The following is a 21,048-nucleotide window of genomic DNA, read 5'->3' on the forward strand; positions in this document are numbered from 1 at the left end:
ACAAGATAAATGTCAATTCCATGTGTAACATGATTAATATGCCATTTTTTACTTCATCATTTTCCATAAGCATAATAAATTATTGTTAGCTGTTCTATTACTTTGTCTTGTCTTTTAGAAAGCAAATGCCCCATCATACCAAGACTTAGTAAAGTAATAGGTGTCCAAGATCCTGAATTTGATTGTTTCAACAAAACCCTTAAAGTTGGGGATAAATGTACATTTTGGTGTCCAGGTGGTTATTCCCTTAAAGGACGAGCTGTTTTTGAGTGCTTGCCTGGATCAAGTGCCATTGGTAACTGGAACGTTAATACTGGAATAACCTCTAATATCCCTACATGCATTGGTAAGTTATTCTAAGAGTTTGACTTATACAACAATTGTTTATATCTTCTTATCAATGTTTCTATCTTGTGTAGATATCGAGAAGCCAAAATTTGCTGATACTGACCGATGTGACCTTGGCATACAAATTGTTAGTGAAACCTTGCCAGGACGAAACTATGCTGACATTAATTTTGAGGTAATCAATGCAACTGATAACAGTGGCGATCCTGTAAAAGTAACATGCATAGATGACACTGGTCATTGTGGGTATGAAATGGGAAAAACATATCCAATTGAAATAACCAGAACATCAACTGACAGAGTTATGAATGTTAAATTTAATGCAACAGATTCCTCTGGTAATTCAAGGTTATGCAGGTTCCAGGTGACTGTCGAAGGTATGAAAAATATAATGTATGTAATTCAATAATAACGTTAAGGGAAAGTGAGCATGATTTTAAATCACGTTAATATTCCTGGTATCAATTTATTAGATGTAAATTGTATGCATATGTGGAGAGAAACTCATATTTTTTCTATAGGTTGTTCTTTTGGTTGCTATTTCCCACTGAAATGGAAAATACAGAGATCTATAAAGTGGGGAAAATTTGACCCCTCCTGAATTTCTTTCTCAACTGTTTTGATTATCTTAACCAGAAGGGATGTACCTAAAATGGTTTTACATACATGAATTCTCACCATGGTTTTTAATTATCATAAAGAATTTTTTAGGGATACTTTGGTATTTTTTATATTTTCTTATAGATAAGGAAAAACCTAAAGTGCAATCCTGTCCCGACAACATCAAAGTAAAAACTGCCCAATCATCTCAAGCAGTAAAATGGAAAGAACCTGTATTCACTGATAACTGTGGGGAATACCCTGACTGCAATGTTCAAATCACAACAACTGTTGCAAGCAATAGTATTTTTTATGTAAACGTTCCTATTACAGTCAAGTATACTGCTCGTGATCCATCTGATAATCGAAACGAGGAGTGCAAGTTTGATGTTAAATTGGAAGGTATGTTACTTGACTCATTATCAATTTTAAAAATATTTTACCTTGAATAGAAAAGTGCCATCATTTTATTAAAATACTATGCCTGTTTTTAAGTGTGAAATAAAAGGACAAAGCCCTACTTGTTTGAATCACAAATATGTTTCTTGGCTTCAAAGACTGTATCTAATGCTAATAAAACTACTGTTACTAATTTTAGAAATAGGATGTGAGGCAATTGAACCTCCTAGAGATGGAGTTGTTGCAGTTTACAACAAAATAGCTCAACCAAAGTGTCGTGTTGGAACTTATCCAGACAAATTGATGTCAAATCTATACTTCTGCCCTATGGGGAAGTGGGTTGCAGCTGGACAAGGAGTTTACCCTTTTCCTGATTGTCTTCGTAAGACCAGTTCTTACATTGTATCAGTTTCTAAATAATTTTTTGTGGACACTATCGCAAATTTTCAATAGACTGGAAAAATATGTTTGCAATACGAAGAGCTCTCAAAATAGCAAAAAAGATCCAAAGTTGAGTAAACGCTGTATAGCAAAACAGGAATAACTTCAAATTATCTGATTACAGTTATGTCTGCGCACAGGTGAAAAAAACTTGATGCAGGGAAATCTTTTAAATTTACCTGTGATAAATAAATAATAGAATAGAACTACATCGTCATGTTCTCTATTTTTAGACATGGATCCACCAGATGGTGTTACACAGGCTATGCTTGTTCAAGTATTGTTTGAAGGTGACTGTAATGATGTTGCAACAAAAACGCAAATCAAATCAGATTTTAAAAGTTATACCAGAGTTGTGGTTGGTCTTGATGAGATAGATGTCTTTTGCGGAAGTACGACATTAGTAAATAAAAGACGTAGAAGAAGAGGTGTCAAACAGTTGACAGTTAAAGTCGCAGTCGTCACTTCCACTACAAAGGAAAAAGCTCGAGAAGATCCAGCAAAAGTTTTGACAGATTTGAAAACAAAAATGACCAATGAAATAACACCAAACTTTGTGAATAATGTGAGAAAGTTAACAAACTGGAGATCTCTTAACAAGTACATTCATTCTTTAAGTGGGATCAATAAACAAGGTTCACCAAAAGAAAAGTGTGTTGAAGAAGGGGATGAACAAAACGATAATGCTGATATTACAAAACGATGTTGTATGTGGTTTTATTGTTTAGCTTGCTATGACATATTGATGGTTATTTTTATGATTATTTTTAATGCACATAGTTCTATGTTGTATTTAAGCAATTTCTTATTTCATAGTAACGTGTGGTGCTGGAAAGTTTAAAAACGTGTTAACAAACAAGTGTGAAGATTGTCCACCTGGTACGTACCAACCGGAAACTGGAAAAACTGAATGTTTGCGTTGTCCTTCAGGAACAGTTATTGTTGGATCTGATGTAAAGAATGTAACTTCCTGCAAAAGTAAGCTTTTATAAAATATGGTTATTTTCTGCTACAGAAAAAAATCCTTAACGTCTGGTTTGAAAACTTTTTCTGCAAGTTTGCTACAAATTAAATAAAGGTATTTACCGTGTTGGAAATAAAATTTGTGATTTAAATAGACATAGTGAGTCATAAACTTTTTACATTACAACTGGAACTCATTCTGGTGCATGTTTAAGAAATACTGGATTACTTATAAAGGATCGATACCACTGTACAAATCTGAGTTTGTTGAAAAATAAAAATTTTTAAAAATCTACTTGAGGTACTGTCCCATGAAATTGCCGTTTGGGAGATGTTTTAATTATTCTAGAGACTAAATCGAAACACAACCCTAAATTTTTAACACTGCAATTAAATGTACACAAAAACATAAGATTACAAACAGATATTAAATTTTATTTTGAATTTACGCCTGTACTCTGTCAAAATGGTAGCCAAATTGTAAAAAGGATGCACAAATTAGTGATGCATACGATAAGTTAAAACTCGAGGACTGGAATGTGTGCAACAGGTGAACCTGTGGATTTTTCCATGGGCTAAGAACAAATTTTTACAACATAGCTAACAAATTTTGATCTAAAAAACAACAATGATTTGGTATGGAATTCCATTTTTATCACAGTTCACATTTGCAGTATGTAGATTTTCTAAAAGGAACAAGAAATTTTTACGGATGTCTAACATTAAATTAATTAGTAGGCAACGTTTCAGGAGATCCTTTTTTTATCCATAATAAACAAACAAAACTTGTTTCCACACCATAAAAACAAAACATAAATATAGGCAGAAAATTTCTGTATATACACTTTATTAATAAACAAGAAAATGAATATGAATCCTAGAGCTTTTTTTAAACCAAAAACAAACTTGCATATAACATTGTTTATAATTTACATTGCATCTTTTATAACTTATGTTGGATCTTCTTGCAGTAACCGGTCTTTAAAATAATAAATCTATGTTTGTTAAAACCTTAATCATCATTTGAGCGATTGTGGTTATTTGTTTTTGTTAGTTCAGAGGAAAACTGCTGTATGAGAGGTGTGTAATGGGCTACGTTAAACACATATCCTTCACAATTTTCTTTTCACTTGTAAAGGTGAAATTGGCTTGATGTCAGATGTTAAGTCCTGTTGTGTTGTGTAACATGAATAAAAGTTGTTGCATATCTATAATGAAGTCTTTACTTCATGTCAAGGATGCATGAAATGTGATGCATATATGTCTAATGATTAGAAATAATTCTTTTTTAGGCTGACAACTACTGTTTAGATAAGAATGTCATTATAAATACTGATTACTTATTTTAGCATTGTGCAAGCCTGGTGAATATTCTCCAAATGGACTGGCACCATGCAGTGTGTGTCCAAAAAGTCATTATTCTGATAAAACTAGGAGTACATCTTGTGAAAAATGTCCTGATGGAACGCTGACTTTGGAGACTGGCGCAAAATCGAAATATGATTGTGGAAGTTAGAAACATTATTATCTTCATTTTTATTCTTTTTTTTTTAATTTTATTCCTTTACCAAGGCTTATGCTCCAGAGTTCTCTTTCTTTTGTTACTCAAGAAATAATTTGATTTCCTAAACAAATCTTGTATATATCCACAGTTTAAGGAATTTTATGTATTTTACACTTTAAAAGAAGTTAAAGTACAATACAATAACTACCATTGCCATAAGTTTTTTTTGCGCCAATGGTATATGAATATGATTTAAATTTAATTGCTTTAATTTATCTTTTTATTTATCAGTTTACTTTGTATTGACTCTAGCATCTTGTTTACCTGGCACTTATTCTTCTAATGGTGTGGAGCCTTGTACTCTTTGTCCAAAGGGACGATATCAAGGAAAACATGGAGCATTTAAATGTAATGTTTGCCCGGATTTGCAGTCCACTGCTGGAAAGGGGTCTACATCGATTTCTAGCTGTGTTGGTAGGTTGTTATTGTGTTGCTGATTACATATTTAGCTTATATTTCCGGATGCTCTTAATGCCATTTCAATTACATTTTACTTTACATACCAGCTGTAAACACATGCTGGTGTTTTGGTGCTACTCAAATGCAAAATAAAATGAAAATGAGACTCTTTCATACATTGGAGCACAAAAGTTTCTAATACTATGCTAATGTAAATTATATTTCTGGATTTATTAAGAAATTGTATTGAAGGGGAAAAAAGGGAAGAAAGAAAAAATTAGGTTGAAATCAGGAAAAAAATATTTTGCTCAACAGTCCTTGAAATTTTGAAGAATATGATTGTATCTACTACAGATGAATAACAATCATGTTTTACTCCACGTAAGATAGTTTCCCAAAACCATATTTTGCATGTTGCTAAATTATTTTGGTTAAGTTTTATTTAAAATTTTGTTATTATGAAACTCTAATAATACTGTATTAAAATTTTATTTAGATAATGATGATTGCAAAAGTAATCCCTGCTTAAATAACGGTCATTGTCTTGATCTAAAGGACACCTATAAATGTGAATGTAAAGAAGGTTATTGGGGCAAAAGTTGTGAACTGGAAGTTAATGAATGTGCTTTGCAGCCTTGCATTAATAATGGAACCTGTCTAGACAAGGTAAGATTTTGTGACATTTGAAAGAAAAGAATCATTTTACAAAAAAGCTTTATATAAAGTTAAAACCAATATTATTTGAAACAATGTTTTGTCTGACCTTCAAACAAATTGAAATTGGGAAATAAAGAATAATCTATCAATTCATTTACAAGTAGTAGACTTTTATAAGTGGATTTTTTTGAGTTATTCTGTTTTTTTTTATAAGAAACTTTGGAAAACAATTAAAGCCTTCATTGTACATTGCTAGTAAACTACAATTGGCATTTTTTACCCTTGTATACATGGCTCTACCCTTTATTATGTCACTAGAACTTTGAATGAAAGTTATATTTGTTGGTTTTATGTTTTAAAGATTGCCTAAAGTATCTGGGTATGGAAAATAATTAAAAAGGATATTCTTGTTTTAAATTTTGATCCACGCTAAAATTTATAATATATGACAAAGATCAAGATTTGTCAATTCACAATGATGTGGTTATGGCAACATACCTCAATTTAACAAGGATGTTAAATTACAAAGGGATGATGCAAAACTGTTGCATGCCGAAGCCATGTTATATATGTGTCTGTCAGTGATTCATTATTTTTCTCAAAATAAGTGATTTACAAAAAGTATTCATTTAGGTGTGCTGTGTTTTTTTTATTTCAAATGTTTTGTACTTTATAATGCTCATTTTAAAGAATATGACGCTGGTTTTTCATTTCTACAACTAAATTTGTTAATTAAATATAGTTATATACATTGTTCAAATTATCTTTTATAATTTCAGTTCAGAGGTTATACGTGTAAATGTGCTGCTGGTACTGCTGGTGAAAATTGTGACTTGGTTGTGAATAAGTGCCAACCAAGCACTTGCAGTGGGAAAGGAAAATGTGTAGACCTGGCTAATCAAAAGTTTAAATGTGTCTGTGATGATTTTTATACTGGTGAATTTTGTGAAACTAAAGTCGATCCATGTTACCCCAATCCTTGTGAGAATAATGGCCAATGTATTCGGAAAAGTGACTCCAAAGGATTTCTTTGTAGATGTGCAGCTGGTTATTCTGGTCCTAAATGTCAGGTATTGTTTTTTGTAATTGTATGAAAATGTCGTGGAAAAAGTTTTAGCTGAATTAATCAATTGCAGAATGATTTCCCTTATGAAATTATCAAATTATAATCAGTGCATAATCTGTTTTGCTTCACCAAGCAATTTGTGTTTTGGTGGATATTTTTTTGCGGTGTTTCCAAATATATTTTTGTGTGTGCTTGTAATTCAACTCCCTATAGTTCAAACAACTCCTTTATTTGGAAACAAAATCTCTCTGTAATTTGAACCTCCATCATTCGAACACCTCTATAGTTTTTCCTGTCCCTTGCAGCATTTCTCTTTTTTTATTTCTGCATCTTGTGAAAGGAGTCTCAAGCGAATCGAATGTCATGAACACTTAATAAAGCATTGTATTTAAAAAGAATTGTAATTGAGAAGAATCTAACGTTTACATTGGGTTAATATTTTCATGTAGATGAAATGCTCAACATTTAGACATGGTGATCATCAGTATTGTTGTAGTTACATAATTCCTGACCCACTTCACCATAAATACTAACTAAAATGTTTAAGTGCATAGATACTAACTGGAAACGATTAAGATGACAAAAAGTTTTGTAAACGCTCTAACTTTCTATAATTTTATCTTCCTATAATTTGAACAAATGTTTTAGAGATGTGGGCGCCCAAATTATAGAAACTCCACTGCGTAAACCTTCTAAACATTTTATTGTGTATAATTGTGCATACAAGTTGGTATTGATATGATGGCATTTTTTCATCATAGGTCAAAGTAAGCTATTGTGCTTCAAAACCATGTCAAAATGAAGCCACTTGTGTTGAACAGAGAGATGGGTATGCTTGTTCGTGTAAGAATGGATACGAAGGACTGCAATGTCAAACTTTAACAAATATGTGTAATTACAAAAAATGTCACAATGGAGGAGAGTGCAAATCATTAGTTGGTAGCATAAAATGTGTTTGTGCTCCTGGTTACTCTGGAACACAATGTGATACAAGTATGTTCTTTATTGTCATTCTTCGCATTGACAGTTTTTATTGCCTACTAGTTTGTTGTCAACGTTGGTAAATAATTTTTTTGGATATTAAAGTAGTAAAAAGGTAATGTATAAGGTACTGCTCTGGCTGAAGTTCGTTTGAATTGTGGTGTCAAAATGTATCTTTTGTGACTTGCCTAGAGTGATGTGAGCATAATATCTGTAAGCGATGACATTAGGAGGGGGGCTTAGGAATAAATATAGAGAAATGAAAAAGAGAATAAATGTCGTATTTGTTCTTGTTAAGATATTTATAAAATTTTGATTGTTGGGAGCTTATCTAACATTATCTTCTTTTATTTGGTAAAAGTGGCAATGGCGTTTACTGACACGTAAGTTTTTAAACAATTGTAATCGGGATAATAGGAAAGAAATAGAATAAAACAGGTGAAAAGGTAGCTAGTTGCCATTATCTCTGGAATAAAAAAAAATGTGTGTATTTTATTATTGCAAAAAAAAAAAAAAATTTTTGGCTTTGCCCTTTGACTATGTTGGCAACTTTTGTCAAAAAACTAAACCAAATAATAGTTTGTTGTTGTTTTTTTTGTTGGGGGAAGACTTAACAATTGCAGCTATATATGTATGGTAAAAACATTGTAACAAATATACTAGTCATTTATTTAACCAATATAATGTTTTGTTGCACTTGTGGCAAAATCAATTGTTAAAAAGGAACAACAGATGTTATTTTATCCTTACATTTTTGTTTATAATTTTTTTTTAGAGGAATCAACAAATTTTGATATATCATTTCAGTCAAGAGTTTCACCATCTTTTGCGCATGTCGAAGGACGCAAAGACCTTCATCGATTTACACTTGCATTTTGGATGAGAACATCAGACACAGAGAATGTTGGAACACCGATATCTTATGCTGTACAGCACAGAGGGAAGTTGGATGACAATGCTTTGGTTTTAACTGATTATACAAACTTTAATTTGGTAATTAATAACGAGACACAGTCTTTAGAATTTGATGGGAATGACGGGGAATGGCATCATATCGCAGTAACATGGCAAAGTGTTGATGGTATATGGATGGCTTATAAAGATGGTCAAAAAATCGCAACGTACGTTTTATTGGCATTGCATATACCACTACTCTTCAAACATGCCTTTCTGATTTAACTTTTGAACATCTTGTTAATTTGAACATTTTGTTATTTTATCTTTGTTTTTACTGAGGTAAAGATTTGACTCAAAACCCAAGCAGCCAGGATAAAAATGTGGGAATTTAAACAACCAAACTAAAAGATTTTTTCAAAAGACTTCTCTTAATAAATAATAACAAAAAATGTTTTTGATCGTAAGCCTCGAGATTCCTAGCAAGTACCTCAGGAATTGAAGCTGGAATAATGATCAATCTACACCTTTACTAAAGTAATAATTATTAGTTAATATCTCTATAATCTTAAAGCAAAAATACTAAAGTTGTAACTTGTAACGTAAGTTCTTATGCTTTTATATTTTTGATTATTTTTTCTTTGTTCATTTTTTCATCAGAGCAAAGAGTGCATTTCAAAGGGGAAAATACATTCCAAAAGGAGGTATATTTGTAATTGGAGAGGAGCAAGATGGCCTGGGCTCAGATTTCACCCCAATGGAATCATTCTTTGGTGATATAAGTCAGTTAAATATATGGGACAAGGCATTATCTGCAGATGAAATTTATGATTTAGCTTTATCATGTCATCACGATATAGGCAATGTTGTTGCTTGGTCAGATTTTGCATGGCAGACAACTGGCCGTGTGATCCACACCACGCCATCATTAGCATGTGATTGTAAGTTTGATAGATTGATTTATTGATTGATTGATTGATTGATTGATTGATTGATTGATTGATTTATTGTTTTGTTTTGTTTTAAAAATTTTTTTGAAAAATTATTTATATGCCTCCTGAATGTACAGGATTGTCATGGCTTCTCAAAACTCCTCATTTTGCGCATTTTTCGTGCGTTTTTCACAGCTTTCTCCTCAAATATCCTCGATTTTATATTAACAACCTGTTGCATTTTTTATTTTCAAAATACTACATTTGCACAGGTATGATTTCTTCTTCACTCATGGCGTCACCAATCTCCTCAAATATTCTCATTAAATGTCCCTAAATGTCCTTAATTTCTTTTTATGAGAATACCGTGATCTTCTCAAAAAAAGCTGAAAATCCTCAACGAAAGTCTTCAAATCTTCTCAAGTTTGTCTCTATAAAAAAGTGGCAACCCTGGTGCAGAATTTATGGTCATCGAATTGGTTTGTAGAATGAGTGATACGCAATCGAATTTGTCAAATTTTCTAATACACGATTCATTTTGTTAAATTCAATTGATCAAATTTGACCTTTTTTATTACGCCCATCAAGTTCGAAATTTACATCGAAGGGTGTGATTTGTTGCAATAGTTTTATTCAAAAAATAATCGGCCTAGCTTTCTTTTGGCAAATTGATAAAGTTAAACATGTCAAACTTTTAAAATCTTGCATTTGACAAATCGGAGTAAAATTTAAAAAAGGGGCGACGTGACGTAGAAAAGTGTAGATATACGAAGATATGTAACATGTAACATGTACAGTATTTTTCAGGAATACACTGTCTATAAGGGAACAATCTTAAATTGTAAAATATTGATAAACAGTCCATTGCGGAAATTCTTAAGAACTTTTTTCATTTCAGTTAAAAGCAGCTTGAGAGATTTCCAACATTTAGAAGATCACACGTTACCATCAGATCTGTTGCGCAAAGGAAATGCTTTAACCAAACAAGTATCCTCGCCACATCAGTGTGGAGAAGAATGTTTGAAAAGATTATCATGGTGTCGATCGTTCACTTACAAGAGTGGAAAATGCGGGTTATATTCTGCAAGCATATTAATTGATGAAGTGGATCCTGTGCCCAGTTTTGATACAGATTTGTATCTCTTAAGTAAGTTTATACTAATACGCATACTAATCAAAAAGTAGCTAGTAATTAAATATCATTTAGCATACCGATTACATTTTTGTACTAAGGTACTAACAATTTAATAAAAAATAGAGTTTTCTCCTTCTCTATAAAAATCTCCCCTTTATCCTGAGAATATAATCAATTGAGTGTGAAGAACGGTAAAATTGTTCTCATCAGAATGGGAATTATTTGCATGTAACATGTGAAACCCCTAGATGTTCACAAGACCTTATTTTCAAATGTCATGTAGTTTAACCAAAATATATAATTATATTTTTTTATGTCAGGAGAAGTCAGGATTTTTTGGTTTAATAACTTTAAAAAGCAGGGAAGTTTGAAGAATATTAGAAAAGTAAGAATAGGATACTGAATTGACATCCTAAACACAAAAATGTGCTACAATCCCTGACAAAATATATTGAGACTAGGTGGCAAATTCCGAAGTTTTTCCCCACGAGTAGTAAATTAGGTGATTTCTCTACTAGATTCACGCAATTTGAACTTTTCAATGTATACAGTGAATTTAGGACTCAGGATCAAAAGTTAAATGGTTAGATTCCAACCCTCAGAATTGTTGCTGACGTCAGCATGGATTTGTTTTCAAAAATTTGGGACCTAAGAAAGTACGACTAGACAATTTAAACCATACTTACCTAACATACACCTCTAAAAAAAGAGAACTTCCGCAGCCAACCAGCTGCAAAGAATTCGCAAGTTGATGCTGTTTCCCAACTTTGTTAAATGGTTAAAAAAGTGTCATTGTTTTAATATTATAGTAGAGTGTTGTTGCCTAAGTTTTACGGTTCAAAAAAAAATGTTCTAAAACAATCCTATTAATTTGTTTAATGAGTTAAAAAAAATAACATAACGCTGCATTGTGTCACTTTAAGAAAAATTATGCCAAACTCTTTTGAATGCTGTATAACTTCATGCCATTTTTTGTCAGGTTGCATCAAACCACTAGGTGTGACAGACAAACGAATACCAAACCACATGATGACTGCTTCGTCAACCAAAAGTGGTTACTATGCATATCTAGCAAGGCTCTATTCAACACCAGTTGGAAACAACAAAGTTATCTATTGGCAACCTCAAGATGGTACAAGTGCATATCTGCAAATCTCCTTTCCAACTATGGTGAAGATAACGGGTATTGCTACACAGGGACATTGGGATAGTAATGTTAAGGAATTCGCCACGTCTTATCATATACAATATTATGATGGAAGTAGATGGCATAATTACAACAGTTTTAAGGTAATGGCTTTAATTTCACTTACCACTAAGATCTACATTAGATGAAAAATGTTTTCATGATACTAATTTAAAAATTTCCATTTATTAACTTTCGTCACCTTTTTTTTTTATATTTAGGCCATTCAAGCAAACACAGGCCCTGTGCATGTTGTTAGAAACGAACTTTACCTGAAAGCTCGTGCGATTCAGCTGCATGTCCGACACGACAGTAGAAGCAGACGCATTGCGTTCAGAGTTGAAGTGTATGGGTGTCCAGACAGTTAGTAAATTATTTTGTTCTGTTGTTGTGATATATATACAGGGCATTCTTATTTGTGTTCCGACGTTTTTTTTATTATTTATTATTTTGTGTAAATTATTTTTAATTGAAAATTAACCAACGGGCGTGTTACCCAACGGGCGTGTTACCCAATGGGTGGTGTTACCCAACGAGGCGTGTTACGTCCATATTTTTTATAACAAGTAAGCTACACCGTTTGCTGTCTAAATCTGCAAATTTCTAAAGAGACATTTTAAAATGTCAATGATTTTCTTTTCTGCTCAAAGTCGAATTGCGTGTTAACAATCGGAGCATGAGGTGGTTCAGTGAAAAATTTGTAAATTATGTAACCATGATTATACTATACTAGATTTTTTTTTTGTTAGAACCTCAAGGTACTCCAGATATTAAGCAAGACTCCAACCAGTGCCAAAGCAAACCGTGTCTGAATGGAGGCACGTGTTTTGATTTATACAAAAGATACAAGTGTGTTTGTCCACGTGGTTATAGTGGAAGTAGATGCGAGAAGAAAGGTGAGTTGTAAAACTTATCTCTCGTATTATTTTTTGATACTATAATACAATTGGTTTTCTGGATAAGAGTTATTTTAAAATTGTTTGCTTAACGTCAAATTTGAGTTAAGACTTCGTCCTTTCTTTTGCGTAAGAAACACATTTGTTAGTCAAAAAAAATCGCGAAATCAAGCTTTGGCGAATAGCCCTTACTTTCGCGAGAAATTGGGCTATTCTCGAATGATCCTTTTAATGATTTTCTGCGAGGATTAGCTTTTGCGAATAGGTTATTTCAAAACTTTTTAAGGGACCTAACTTTTTTAATTATCCCTTTTTTAAAAATTTCGACCAAAATCGCGAAATCGCGAAAGTCTCTTCAACTTAACGTTATAGATTATCTTGTGTTGCCTTCATAAATTGTAAAAAAAGGTCGTTTTTACTACTTAAAACTATGCTTTCAATGAGAATGTTGATGATTTGTGTTATTTATGCTTGTGTCGCATTACCATTCATGGCATGACCGTCAATGTTTTCTTCAGAGCTTTGTTCCATCAAAGACATCGATGCACCGTTAAATGGAAGAGTTGTAGCTGCACAAAACGTGCGTGCTGTGTATTTCTGCAACACTGGTTTTATATTTGAGGGAGCGAGACCAACGCCATCTTGTGTGAACGGAAAGTGGCAGAGTGTGGTCGCACCGAAATGTGTTGGTAAGTATATCAAAGTACCTGTGCTGGAAGGAGCGGTTGAAGTAAAATGTGTGCAGTAATATAAAGAGAGTTACTTGCAAACTTTTGTGTTATGTTAACGTCATGGGCTATGATCCAATATTTTGTTGTGGTGACCACCGAAATCAAAATCAACTATGTATCATAAACTTTTAAAATGTCAGCAAAAAAGGACTGAATATAATTTATGTCAATAAAAAAGGACTGGATATAATTTATGTCAACAAAAAAGAACTGAATATAATTTATGTCAATAAAAAAGGACTGGATATAATTCTTGTCAACAAAGCAGAATATTTTATTTACAGAAACCAACAAGAAATTCTCGCGAGATCAAAGTATTTTAGATTAACTTTCGCGAATCGGTAAATTAAAATTTCGGATGATTTCTTTTTTGTGATTTGGGCAATCGATCGTCTTTTTTTCTTCGGAAAAATACTAAATTCAAGGTAAGTTGCTTCAAAAAATGGAGAATTATTTTAAAAGATACGATTAAAAAAACAAACAAGAAAGATCTAATTAGAATAATTTTCGCGAAAAATACTAAAATCGCGAAACGGAGAGAAAAATTTTCCCACTTAACATCTCAGTAATTAATCCACTCCTACTTGCTGTAGACACTTTTGCTTCAAGAAGATTATTAAACATTTTCTAGACGTGAATGAGTGCACCCAGGGCGTGTGTTCTGATGGTTGTGAAAACAGTGTTGGCTCCTTCAGATGTTTGTGTCCTCTCGGAAAGCATTTGAGTAGTGACAAAAGAACATGTGTGGGTAAGTGTTTTCTTTGGTGTGAAACTTGCTTGTTAAACGATGCATAACTAACGTATACGTATGTAATCATGGTATAGCGATTCCACTTCTTTCAAATTCTCTTGCGCGTCAAACCCAACTATGGGTGGTCCTCTTACCTTAATAAAATACGGCCCTGGGTAATGGGATTAATACACCTTTCCCGAATTTCATAAATTATAATAATTATGACGTCATCCAAAATTTGATAATAATTCTGTGCTCTTCAAATTAGGATATTCAGATAGAATATTAAATTATCATGAAAAAAATGTAGTTTATAGAGCAATACAATATTCTGGTTGGATTTTATTTAGATTTGAAGAAAATAATTATTTTAAAAACGAGGCTATTCTTGGAAAGCTCGGCTATATAAAGGGTTTGACCGTAACTTTCAGCTCGGAATTGAGGCACTTAACGAACTGAAATATTTACGAAATTAGGTAATTTGTTCTACCTTTTGCTAAGGAACTTAGGGATAAAACCATTTTTAGTATCGACCGCTTTAATTGGGTTTGACATAATTAAGAAATTCGGGAAAGGTCTATTGCAAAAATTAAAAATGAATAAAAATGAATGAAAATGAACACAGCCTGTTTTAATAACATAAGTATAATATAAAAGGCCAGTGATCATATAAGTGGAACCTAGTGAAGTTGAATAAAACTGTTTTAAGACAAGGATATGTTTCGAGGATGTATTTTGTAGAATTTAATTCACATTAGACGAAGATGAGTGCGCCAAAGGAACGCATGGATGTGAATACGGTTGCACGAACAATGCTGGAGGATATAAATGCAATTGCAGGACTGGCTTCTACACACCTGGTCAAAGAATGTGTCACGGTTAGTACTTAGTTGCAACTAGAGTGGTTTCCACATGCATCGAACACGCAATTCTTGTTTGTTTGTTTTTTACAGATTTCAATGAATGTTCATCCAACCATAATTGCGAACAACTTTGTGAAAACACGTTGGGTGGATACAGATGTAAATGCAAACCAGGTTATCGATTGAATTCGGATAAACGCACTTGTACATGTAAGCACGTTTTTTTATAAGCGTTTATGTATTGCGAGTTTACATATATTTCTTTGCTAAGCGAAAATATCCGTTTGATTCGTTTAAAATGCTTATTTGCTGCATTGCAGGGTTTCCACGCCTTCTCCAAACTCCTTAATTTTGAAACGGCTCCTCAAAAATCCTCAAATCTCCTCCGAAAGTAGAGTAGAACTTTCTTCTCCAATCTTCTCAATTTCAGAAAAATATATATATTTATCACGTTTTTAAAATGCATTAAAATGCTACACGGGTGCGGAAATCGTTTGTTCTTCGCTGATGGCGTTCACTTTAAAATCTCCTCAAATCTCCTTAATTTTTTGGCAAAAACATGGAAATGCCCTCCTAAAAGAGTGGCAGCCCTGTATTTTTATTAGTAATTATTTTAATTGTTAAAATAATTCCTAACTTGAACAGACTTATATTTATCTTCAAAACACTTTTTTTTCAATCAGTAAAATTCACGGTAGCATAACTCGTATATCATTCGAATAAAACCCTTGCTACTATTAAATAAACTCAGGTCCGTAGCAACCCATAGATGGAAGTTATCCCCCTCACACCCAATTTTAAAAAAATTCAATTAACTCACCTTTTTTTTAGTAAGCATTACCGGCAAAAACATTTTATTAAAACATTTGGGTTGCTTTTTAGACAAACTACCTAATAGCCATGCCGACATTTCCCGCGAACTGAATTTTTATTTTTAAACAACAGTAATGCATTGCGGCCATCTTGGGCGACTTTTAAAATATAAAAAGTTATAGAATTTTAAAAGCAGCATAAATTTCTGACTTTAACCTAAAAAGACTTAATTATACAATCAAGATTTATTTTGTAAGTCATTAGTGTTGTTTTATTTGTTCTACATCTGCGATATCTTGTGTTCAGTTATCCAATGTTCACATCTTCGTACTATTTCGCGTGGTTCAGTATCAGTGCATGGTAAGATTGCTACGTACACTTGTTCTGCTGGCTACAAAATCGATGGTGTGCAACAACGTGAATGTCAAGCTGATGGCCAGTGGTCTGGGCTCGAACCGAAATGCTCTGGTAAGTTTACTTTTTGTTCTACGAGGTTTTTTTATTTCATTAAATATTCTGAAATATCACACCATAAATTGTACGCTTGTTATATAAAAGTGCTAAGGCATTAAAAGCTAACAACGATGGCCCTGCCGGTTCATTGCTACGACCGCAGTTTTCTAGTACGCACACGCCTTTTTTATACGCGCGAATGAAATAAAAATCATCCGTGCACTTTGTAATGTACACGCACAATTATATCTGAGTGCGGAATTTTTTCACGCGCGAAATCATTTTGGAGAGGCGAACACTGCAAGTAAAGATCGTGGGTCAGTACTTTTCAGTTGTCTGGTCTGTTTTTTGCATAGAAAATCATACAGAAGAAATGACGATTTTTTACTGGCTTACAATATGGTTTGTTGGAATGTAGGATTTAAAAATGGTTTAATAGTTTGACAAAAAAAACTTAAGAATAATTGTTATTGATTCTGGAAAGTTCTTTTACTTGATTGAGAATATTATATGTATCCAAAACGAGAATATTTTGAAAATGGAATAACAGAACAACAGCTTTTTTTATATCTTATATCATCGGCTATAATAATATTATGTAATTTGTTTAAAAAAGTAACCAAAAAATGCCAGTAACTTACCATAAGAAAAAGAATTCTCGCGTATCGATTTTTTGTATGCGCGCGTATCGATTTTTTGTATGCGCGCGTATCGGTTTTTTGTGTGCGCGCGTATCGGTTTTTTGTGTGCGCGCGTATCGGTTTTTTGTGTGCACGCGTATCGGTTTTTTGTGTGCACGCGTATCGGTTTTTTGTGTGCGCGTTGAAAAATTTATGGTCGTGACCCTGCAGCACAATTGTAGAATACTTTTTATTATACGTGATCCATTCATGTTTTTTCTAACAGAAGAATGCGCAAAGAAAATTAAATTATGTACCATATTCTAAAACCCTACTTTATAAAATGTGAAAATACCTTTCCGAAAAAATATTGCACAAATTTTGATATTTTGTTGAATCACAACACCGCTATTCGTCATATTTTTTATTGAGTTAAAAATATTTCTAACCTATAAATTAGATTCAAAGTACTTTCCACTGCCAAAGTAGTCTGTAAAAAAAATCGAGAATGTCAAAATTAGCTATGACACAACATTTAGAAATGATATTAGCACTGACAAATTTGTAAAGTTATGGAGATTTGATGAGATATGTCGCATAACTGAGGCTTTCTAAATTAATTTATATTATTTCTTAACAACATCCGCTCTAGCTGGATTGTCTTGCGCTATGCTTTATCGTCTGCATGTATATGTCTCCTCCTTCATATACATATGTCTCCTCCGTCTGGGCTAATTTGAGTTTCAATTTTGTGCATTTGAACTCATGTAACAGTACCTTATAATTTGATTAACACATTTTTTTATAGCTGTTCAATGTGTATCGCTCTTGGCGCCCGAAAACGGCCGTATACGATCAAATGGTGGCCACCGCTACAATGCGAACGTTCATTTCCAGTGTAACTCGGGCTTTAAAATGATAGGTTCCTCGGTAAGAACTTGTACAGGAGATTCGACATGGTCTGGAACGCAACCTGTTTGCGTGGGTAAGTATGTACGTGGTTTGTCCACTGTATTGACATCACGCCTATAAGTAGGTGTATGGTGTGAGCAGCTGGTTTAGTTACAGAAATCCTCTAGTAGAAGAATGGGTCTTAGTTCATAAACATGTGGTCTGAAAGAACTATGCCGTTCCTAGTTCAAGTGAAAAACATTCTAAAATATTTTGTAGTTTGCTTAAGATGTTTCCATGTTGCTTCTGTTGAAATGGACTATTTGAATTCTCTTCTATTTTTAGTGCAAGTGTGTCCACGATTTACTGTTGTGAATGGAAATCTGCTAGGATTTGGAACTCAAACTGGAAGCGTTGTGCGAGTTGAATGCAATCGTGGATATTATTTGGTGCGATCGGATCTGCAATTTCGAAAGTGTGGAAGTAATGGACAATGGACTGGAGGAAACTCAGTACAAATGCAATGCAAAAGTGAGTGTCGTCTGTTGATAAATATTGCGTTGGAAAGTAAGATATAATTCTAATATACAGAAAAGTAAAAAAAAAGCTATCCGTTTAAGGCAAGTGTAATGTAATACATTAAATACAAAGAATTTCGAACGTTTTTATTTTCGGACTTTAAGTCTAAGTTTAATAATGTCCGAAATTTTTTGCGTCCGAATTTTCAAGCGTCTGCAATTTTTCAAACCACTGTGTTTCGCCAAACTTTATTTTTAACTTTAATATCTATATTGGTTCATAGTTTTCTCGGTTGCTTCAAAATTTTAAGAATTTTGATGTCTCTCTCAGTAATTTGGAGCTTTACAAAAATTAAGCTAACGTCTGAAATTCGTACGAAATTAGGCTGAAAAGACGTCCGAAAATTTAAGGTCCGAAAATAAAAACGTCCGAAAATTTGAAGTCCGAATTTTTTTGTATGAAATAAATCTTGGCTTGTCGTAAATATAGTTAATCCTTAAAGTACGGGAAAAGCGTTCATTTTCGAAAAAAATTATTCCACAAGTTTTGCAGTGTCACGAGGCGTCACATGTGGGTAGGGTGGGCTCAGAACGAGTTAACCTTGCAGAAGATTTAGTCCACATTTAGATAAAGCGATCTAGAGTGTCCCAAAGTCACTAGATATAGCTTTCTAAACTGGTAACCAAGACGACCCACCTTGAAGATCACACGTAGTGAAAAGGTTAAAGTGAAAATAAAATTTAGTACGACTCGCAGAACAGTAGCAACAACATTAGCAGCCGCAATGAATTCTGCGTTTATCGTGGCATAATAAATGAAAAAATTAGTTTACTTTATTTTGCGATTTTCCAGATATAGCTGAGGTGACACTATACGTTGTTGTTGTTTAGTTATTTCGTGTGGAAAGGTCGACAACAAAGGCAATGCCTTCGTGTCATACACGAACGGCTTAGATTATAACGCCCTTGCGAAGTACACTTGCCCTGCTGGTCAGTGCTTGGAAGGAAACGCCATTCGAAGATGTCAAGCTAATGGAAAATGGTCAGGAGACTCTCCCACGTGTAAAAGTAAGCTAATTTGTACGGAATTATTTTTTCTAGGTGTGCACAATGTAAAAAAAATATCTCGTGTTACCTTTCAGACATAAACCTTCACTTATGTACAGGAAAAAGTTTGGCGGAATTGACGAAAATTCGCCACAATTAATTTTTTTGCCGTCCGTCAAAATAAATTCTCGTCAAATTACACGAGTTTATGGTTGTTATTGGAAACATAATGCTGTTGCCTCATCGAATAGGAAAGATAAAAAAAGAAAATGTTTTTGTTTCAAACCAAATGTTGAGTTCCTGCCAAAATTATTTATTTTGCTCTTGGCTAAATTAGATTCCTGTCAAATTTAATATTTTTGTTATCCGCAAAATTGAATTTCGCTTATTCCACCAAATTTTATCCCCTCCCAAATTCCTTCCCATTTAAGGCATGTTTAAAATTCGCCATGTTTTTTTAGTTTGGAGTAACCAATTGGTGCTGTTTTCGTTATTGTCGTTGGTTTTTTGTCGTGCAAAACTCGTGTACAGTTTTGCGACAAAAAAAGGACAGAACTTAAAAATCTCCAGCATTGCGTGATAAACACGCGACAGACCGAGCATGTTTTTTTTTAAAATGGTTTACTCTTTTAGTTAATATATAAATGAATCATAACTTACAATTTCTTATTCATAGTATAATGTTTTTTTAGGTAAATCATGTTGCACTCCCCCTGTTCCAAAGTATGCCACCCTTTACTCAAATAATGTTTTCAACGTAAAGAATACAGCATTCATTAAATGCAACGAGGGTTATATAACTGGCGGCGATGCCTTCCGAGAATGTCAATCTAACTACCAATGGTCTGGAGCCGACACTTCCTGCACTAGTAGGTTATTACTAAATAAACTTCGACGTGTTAAATTTAATGATTGTGGTTAAAAGATACCGCACATGTCTTTCTCAGTTCGGTATGACTGTGTTATATTCCTACTCTCTGCTGATTTGTTTTGGTTTGTATTTGTTACTAATCGAAGAAAGTTTTGCTATTTTAGGCCTTTTTCTCAAAACTTTGCCATAAGCGAAATTTTATTCAGCACAAAACTTTTTATAATCGTCGATTCGAGTAAAAAAATGGTTTCAATAAGAAGTCTTTTGAAACGTTTTTTCACAAAAAAAATTGTTCTTTCTTTATGTCCATTCTCTGTGGGCAGTTCGTTTAAAACATATTTTTTTAGCGAGCAATTTAAGTTTTTGGAAATGACGAATCGCGAGAGGTTTTTGCGTAAACGTCCCCATTTCACATATCGCGAAAAAAAATTTAATTTATGGATTTTCCGAAAATTCATCCAAAACATTTCGCAAGTTTTCGGAGTCGCAAAAGTTTCTCCGATTAAAGTAGTTGGATGAGTGATGTCATGGTACGAACTATTGCATTGTTGTTAATCCTTCCTTTGTAGTATGGCTAAATTTTTTTGCTTCATTCTACACTTTACTATTAACTGAATTTTTGTTTTGTTTTTGTTTTATTGCTGAAAGCATTTTAAAATATATAAAAAACTGTTTTTGTTTTCATTTTCCAGTCGTCGACTGTCAGGATCCTGGTGTTCCGTCGCATGGAAAAAGACACATCACCACTACCACATATTTATCGAAAGTGAAATATTTCTGTGAACCTGGTTATCTTCTAAGTGGCTCTAGAGAAAGGATTTGTCAAGTTAACGGGAAGTGGTCAGGAAAAGCAGCGTCATGCAGACGTAAGCATGTTATTTGTTATTTGGTCTTTTTTAAAAATTTTTAAATGAGGACATTTTTTAAGCAGCAAAGTGAAGCTTACTTTAAATAGCTTATGTACAGCATACAATAATGAAGTACCTTACTCGCCGACATAGTTTCTTCAGTTTTTGTCAATTTCGCGAAAATTATTAGCCACGAAAA

The 21,048-nt window shown here is 33.2% G+C and overlaps 1 protein-coding gene across 1 annotated transcript in view; it reads left to right on the top strand.

Moving 5' to 3' along the window:
• Positions 1-21,048, top strand: part of LOC130655954 (sushi, von Willebrand factor type A, EGF and pentraxin domain-containing protein 1-like) — a 36,007-nt gene that overhangs the window by 13,359 nt on the left and 1,600 nt on the right. The window contains exons 6-32 of the mRNA XM_057458778.1: positions 119-346; positions 420-725; positions 1,093-1,350; positions 1,547-1,729; positions 2,022-2,495; positions 2,605-2,766; positions 4,101-4,262; positions 4,568-4,729; positions 5,211-5,380; positions 6,151-6,441; positions 7,199-7,430; positions 8,194-8,539; positions 8,973-9,253; positions 10,143-10,391; positions 11,359-11,669; positions 11,787-11,928; positions 12,315-12,461; positions 12,980-13,150; positions 13,824-13,940; positions 14,684-14,803; positions 14,879-14,998; positions 15,908-16,069; positions 17,483-17,659; positions 17,911-18,096; positions 18,975-19,151; positions 19,823-19,999; positions 20,694-20,867. Of these exons, the coding sequence (XP_057314761.1) occupies positions 119-346; positions 420-725; positions 1,093-1,350; positions 1,547-1,729; positions 2,022-2,495; positions 2,605-2,766; positions 4,101-4,262; positions 4,568-4,729; positions 5,211-5,380; positions 6,151-6,441; positions 7,199-7,430; positions 8,194-8,539; positions 8,973-9,253; positions 10,143-10,391; positions 11,359-11,669; positions 11,787-11,928; positions 12,315-12,461; positions 12,980-13,150; positions 13,824-13,940; positions 14,684-14,803; positions 14,879-14,998; positions 15,908-16,069; positions 17,483-17,659; positions 17,911-18,096; positions 18,975-19,151; positions 19,823-19,999; positions 20,694-20,867 (5,685 nt within the window). The remainder of the gene's footprint in view (positions 1-118; positions 347-419; positions 726-1,092; positions 1,351-1,546; positions 1,730-2,021; positions 2,496-2,604; positions 2,767-4,100; positions 4,263-4,567; positions 4,730-5,210; positions 5,381-6,150; positions 6,442-7,198; positions 7,431-8,193; positions 8,540-8,972; positions 9,254-10,142; positions 10,392-11,358; positions 11,670-11,786; positions 11,929-12,314; positions 12,462-12,979; positions 13,151-13,823; positions 13,941-14,683; positions 14,804-14,878; positions 14,999-15,907; positions 16,070-17,482; positions 17,660-17,910; positions 18,097-18,974; positions 19,152-19,822; positions 20,000-20,693; positions 20,868-21,048) is intronic.

This window comes from Hydractinia symbiolongicarpus, chromosome 8 (genome assembly GCF_029227915.1).
Source record: "Hydractinia symbiolongicarpus strain clone_291-10 chromosome 8, HSymV2.1, whole genome shotgun sequence".
NCBI classification, from domain to species: domain Eukaryota; kingdom Metazoa; phylum Cnidaria; class Hydrozoa; order Anthoathecata; family Hydractiniidae; genus Hydractinia; species Hydractinia symbiolongicarpus.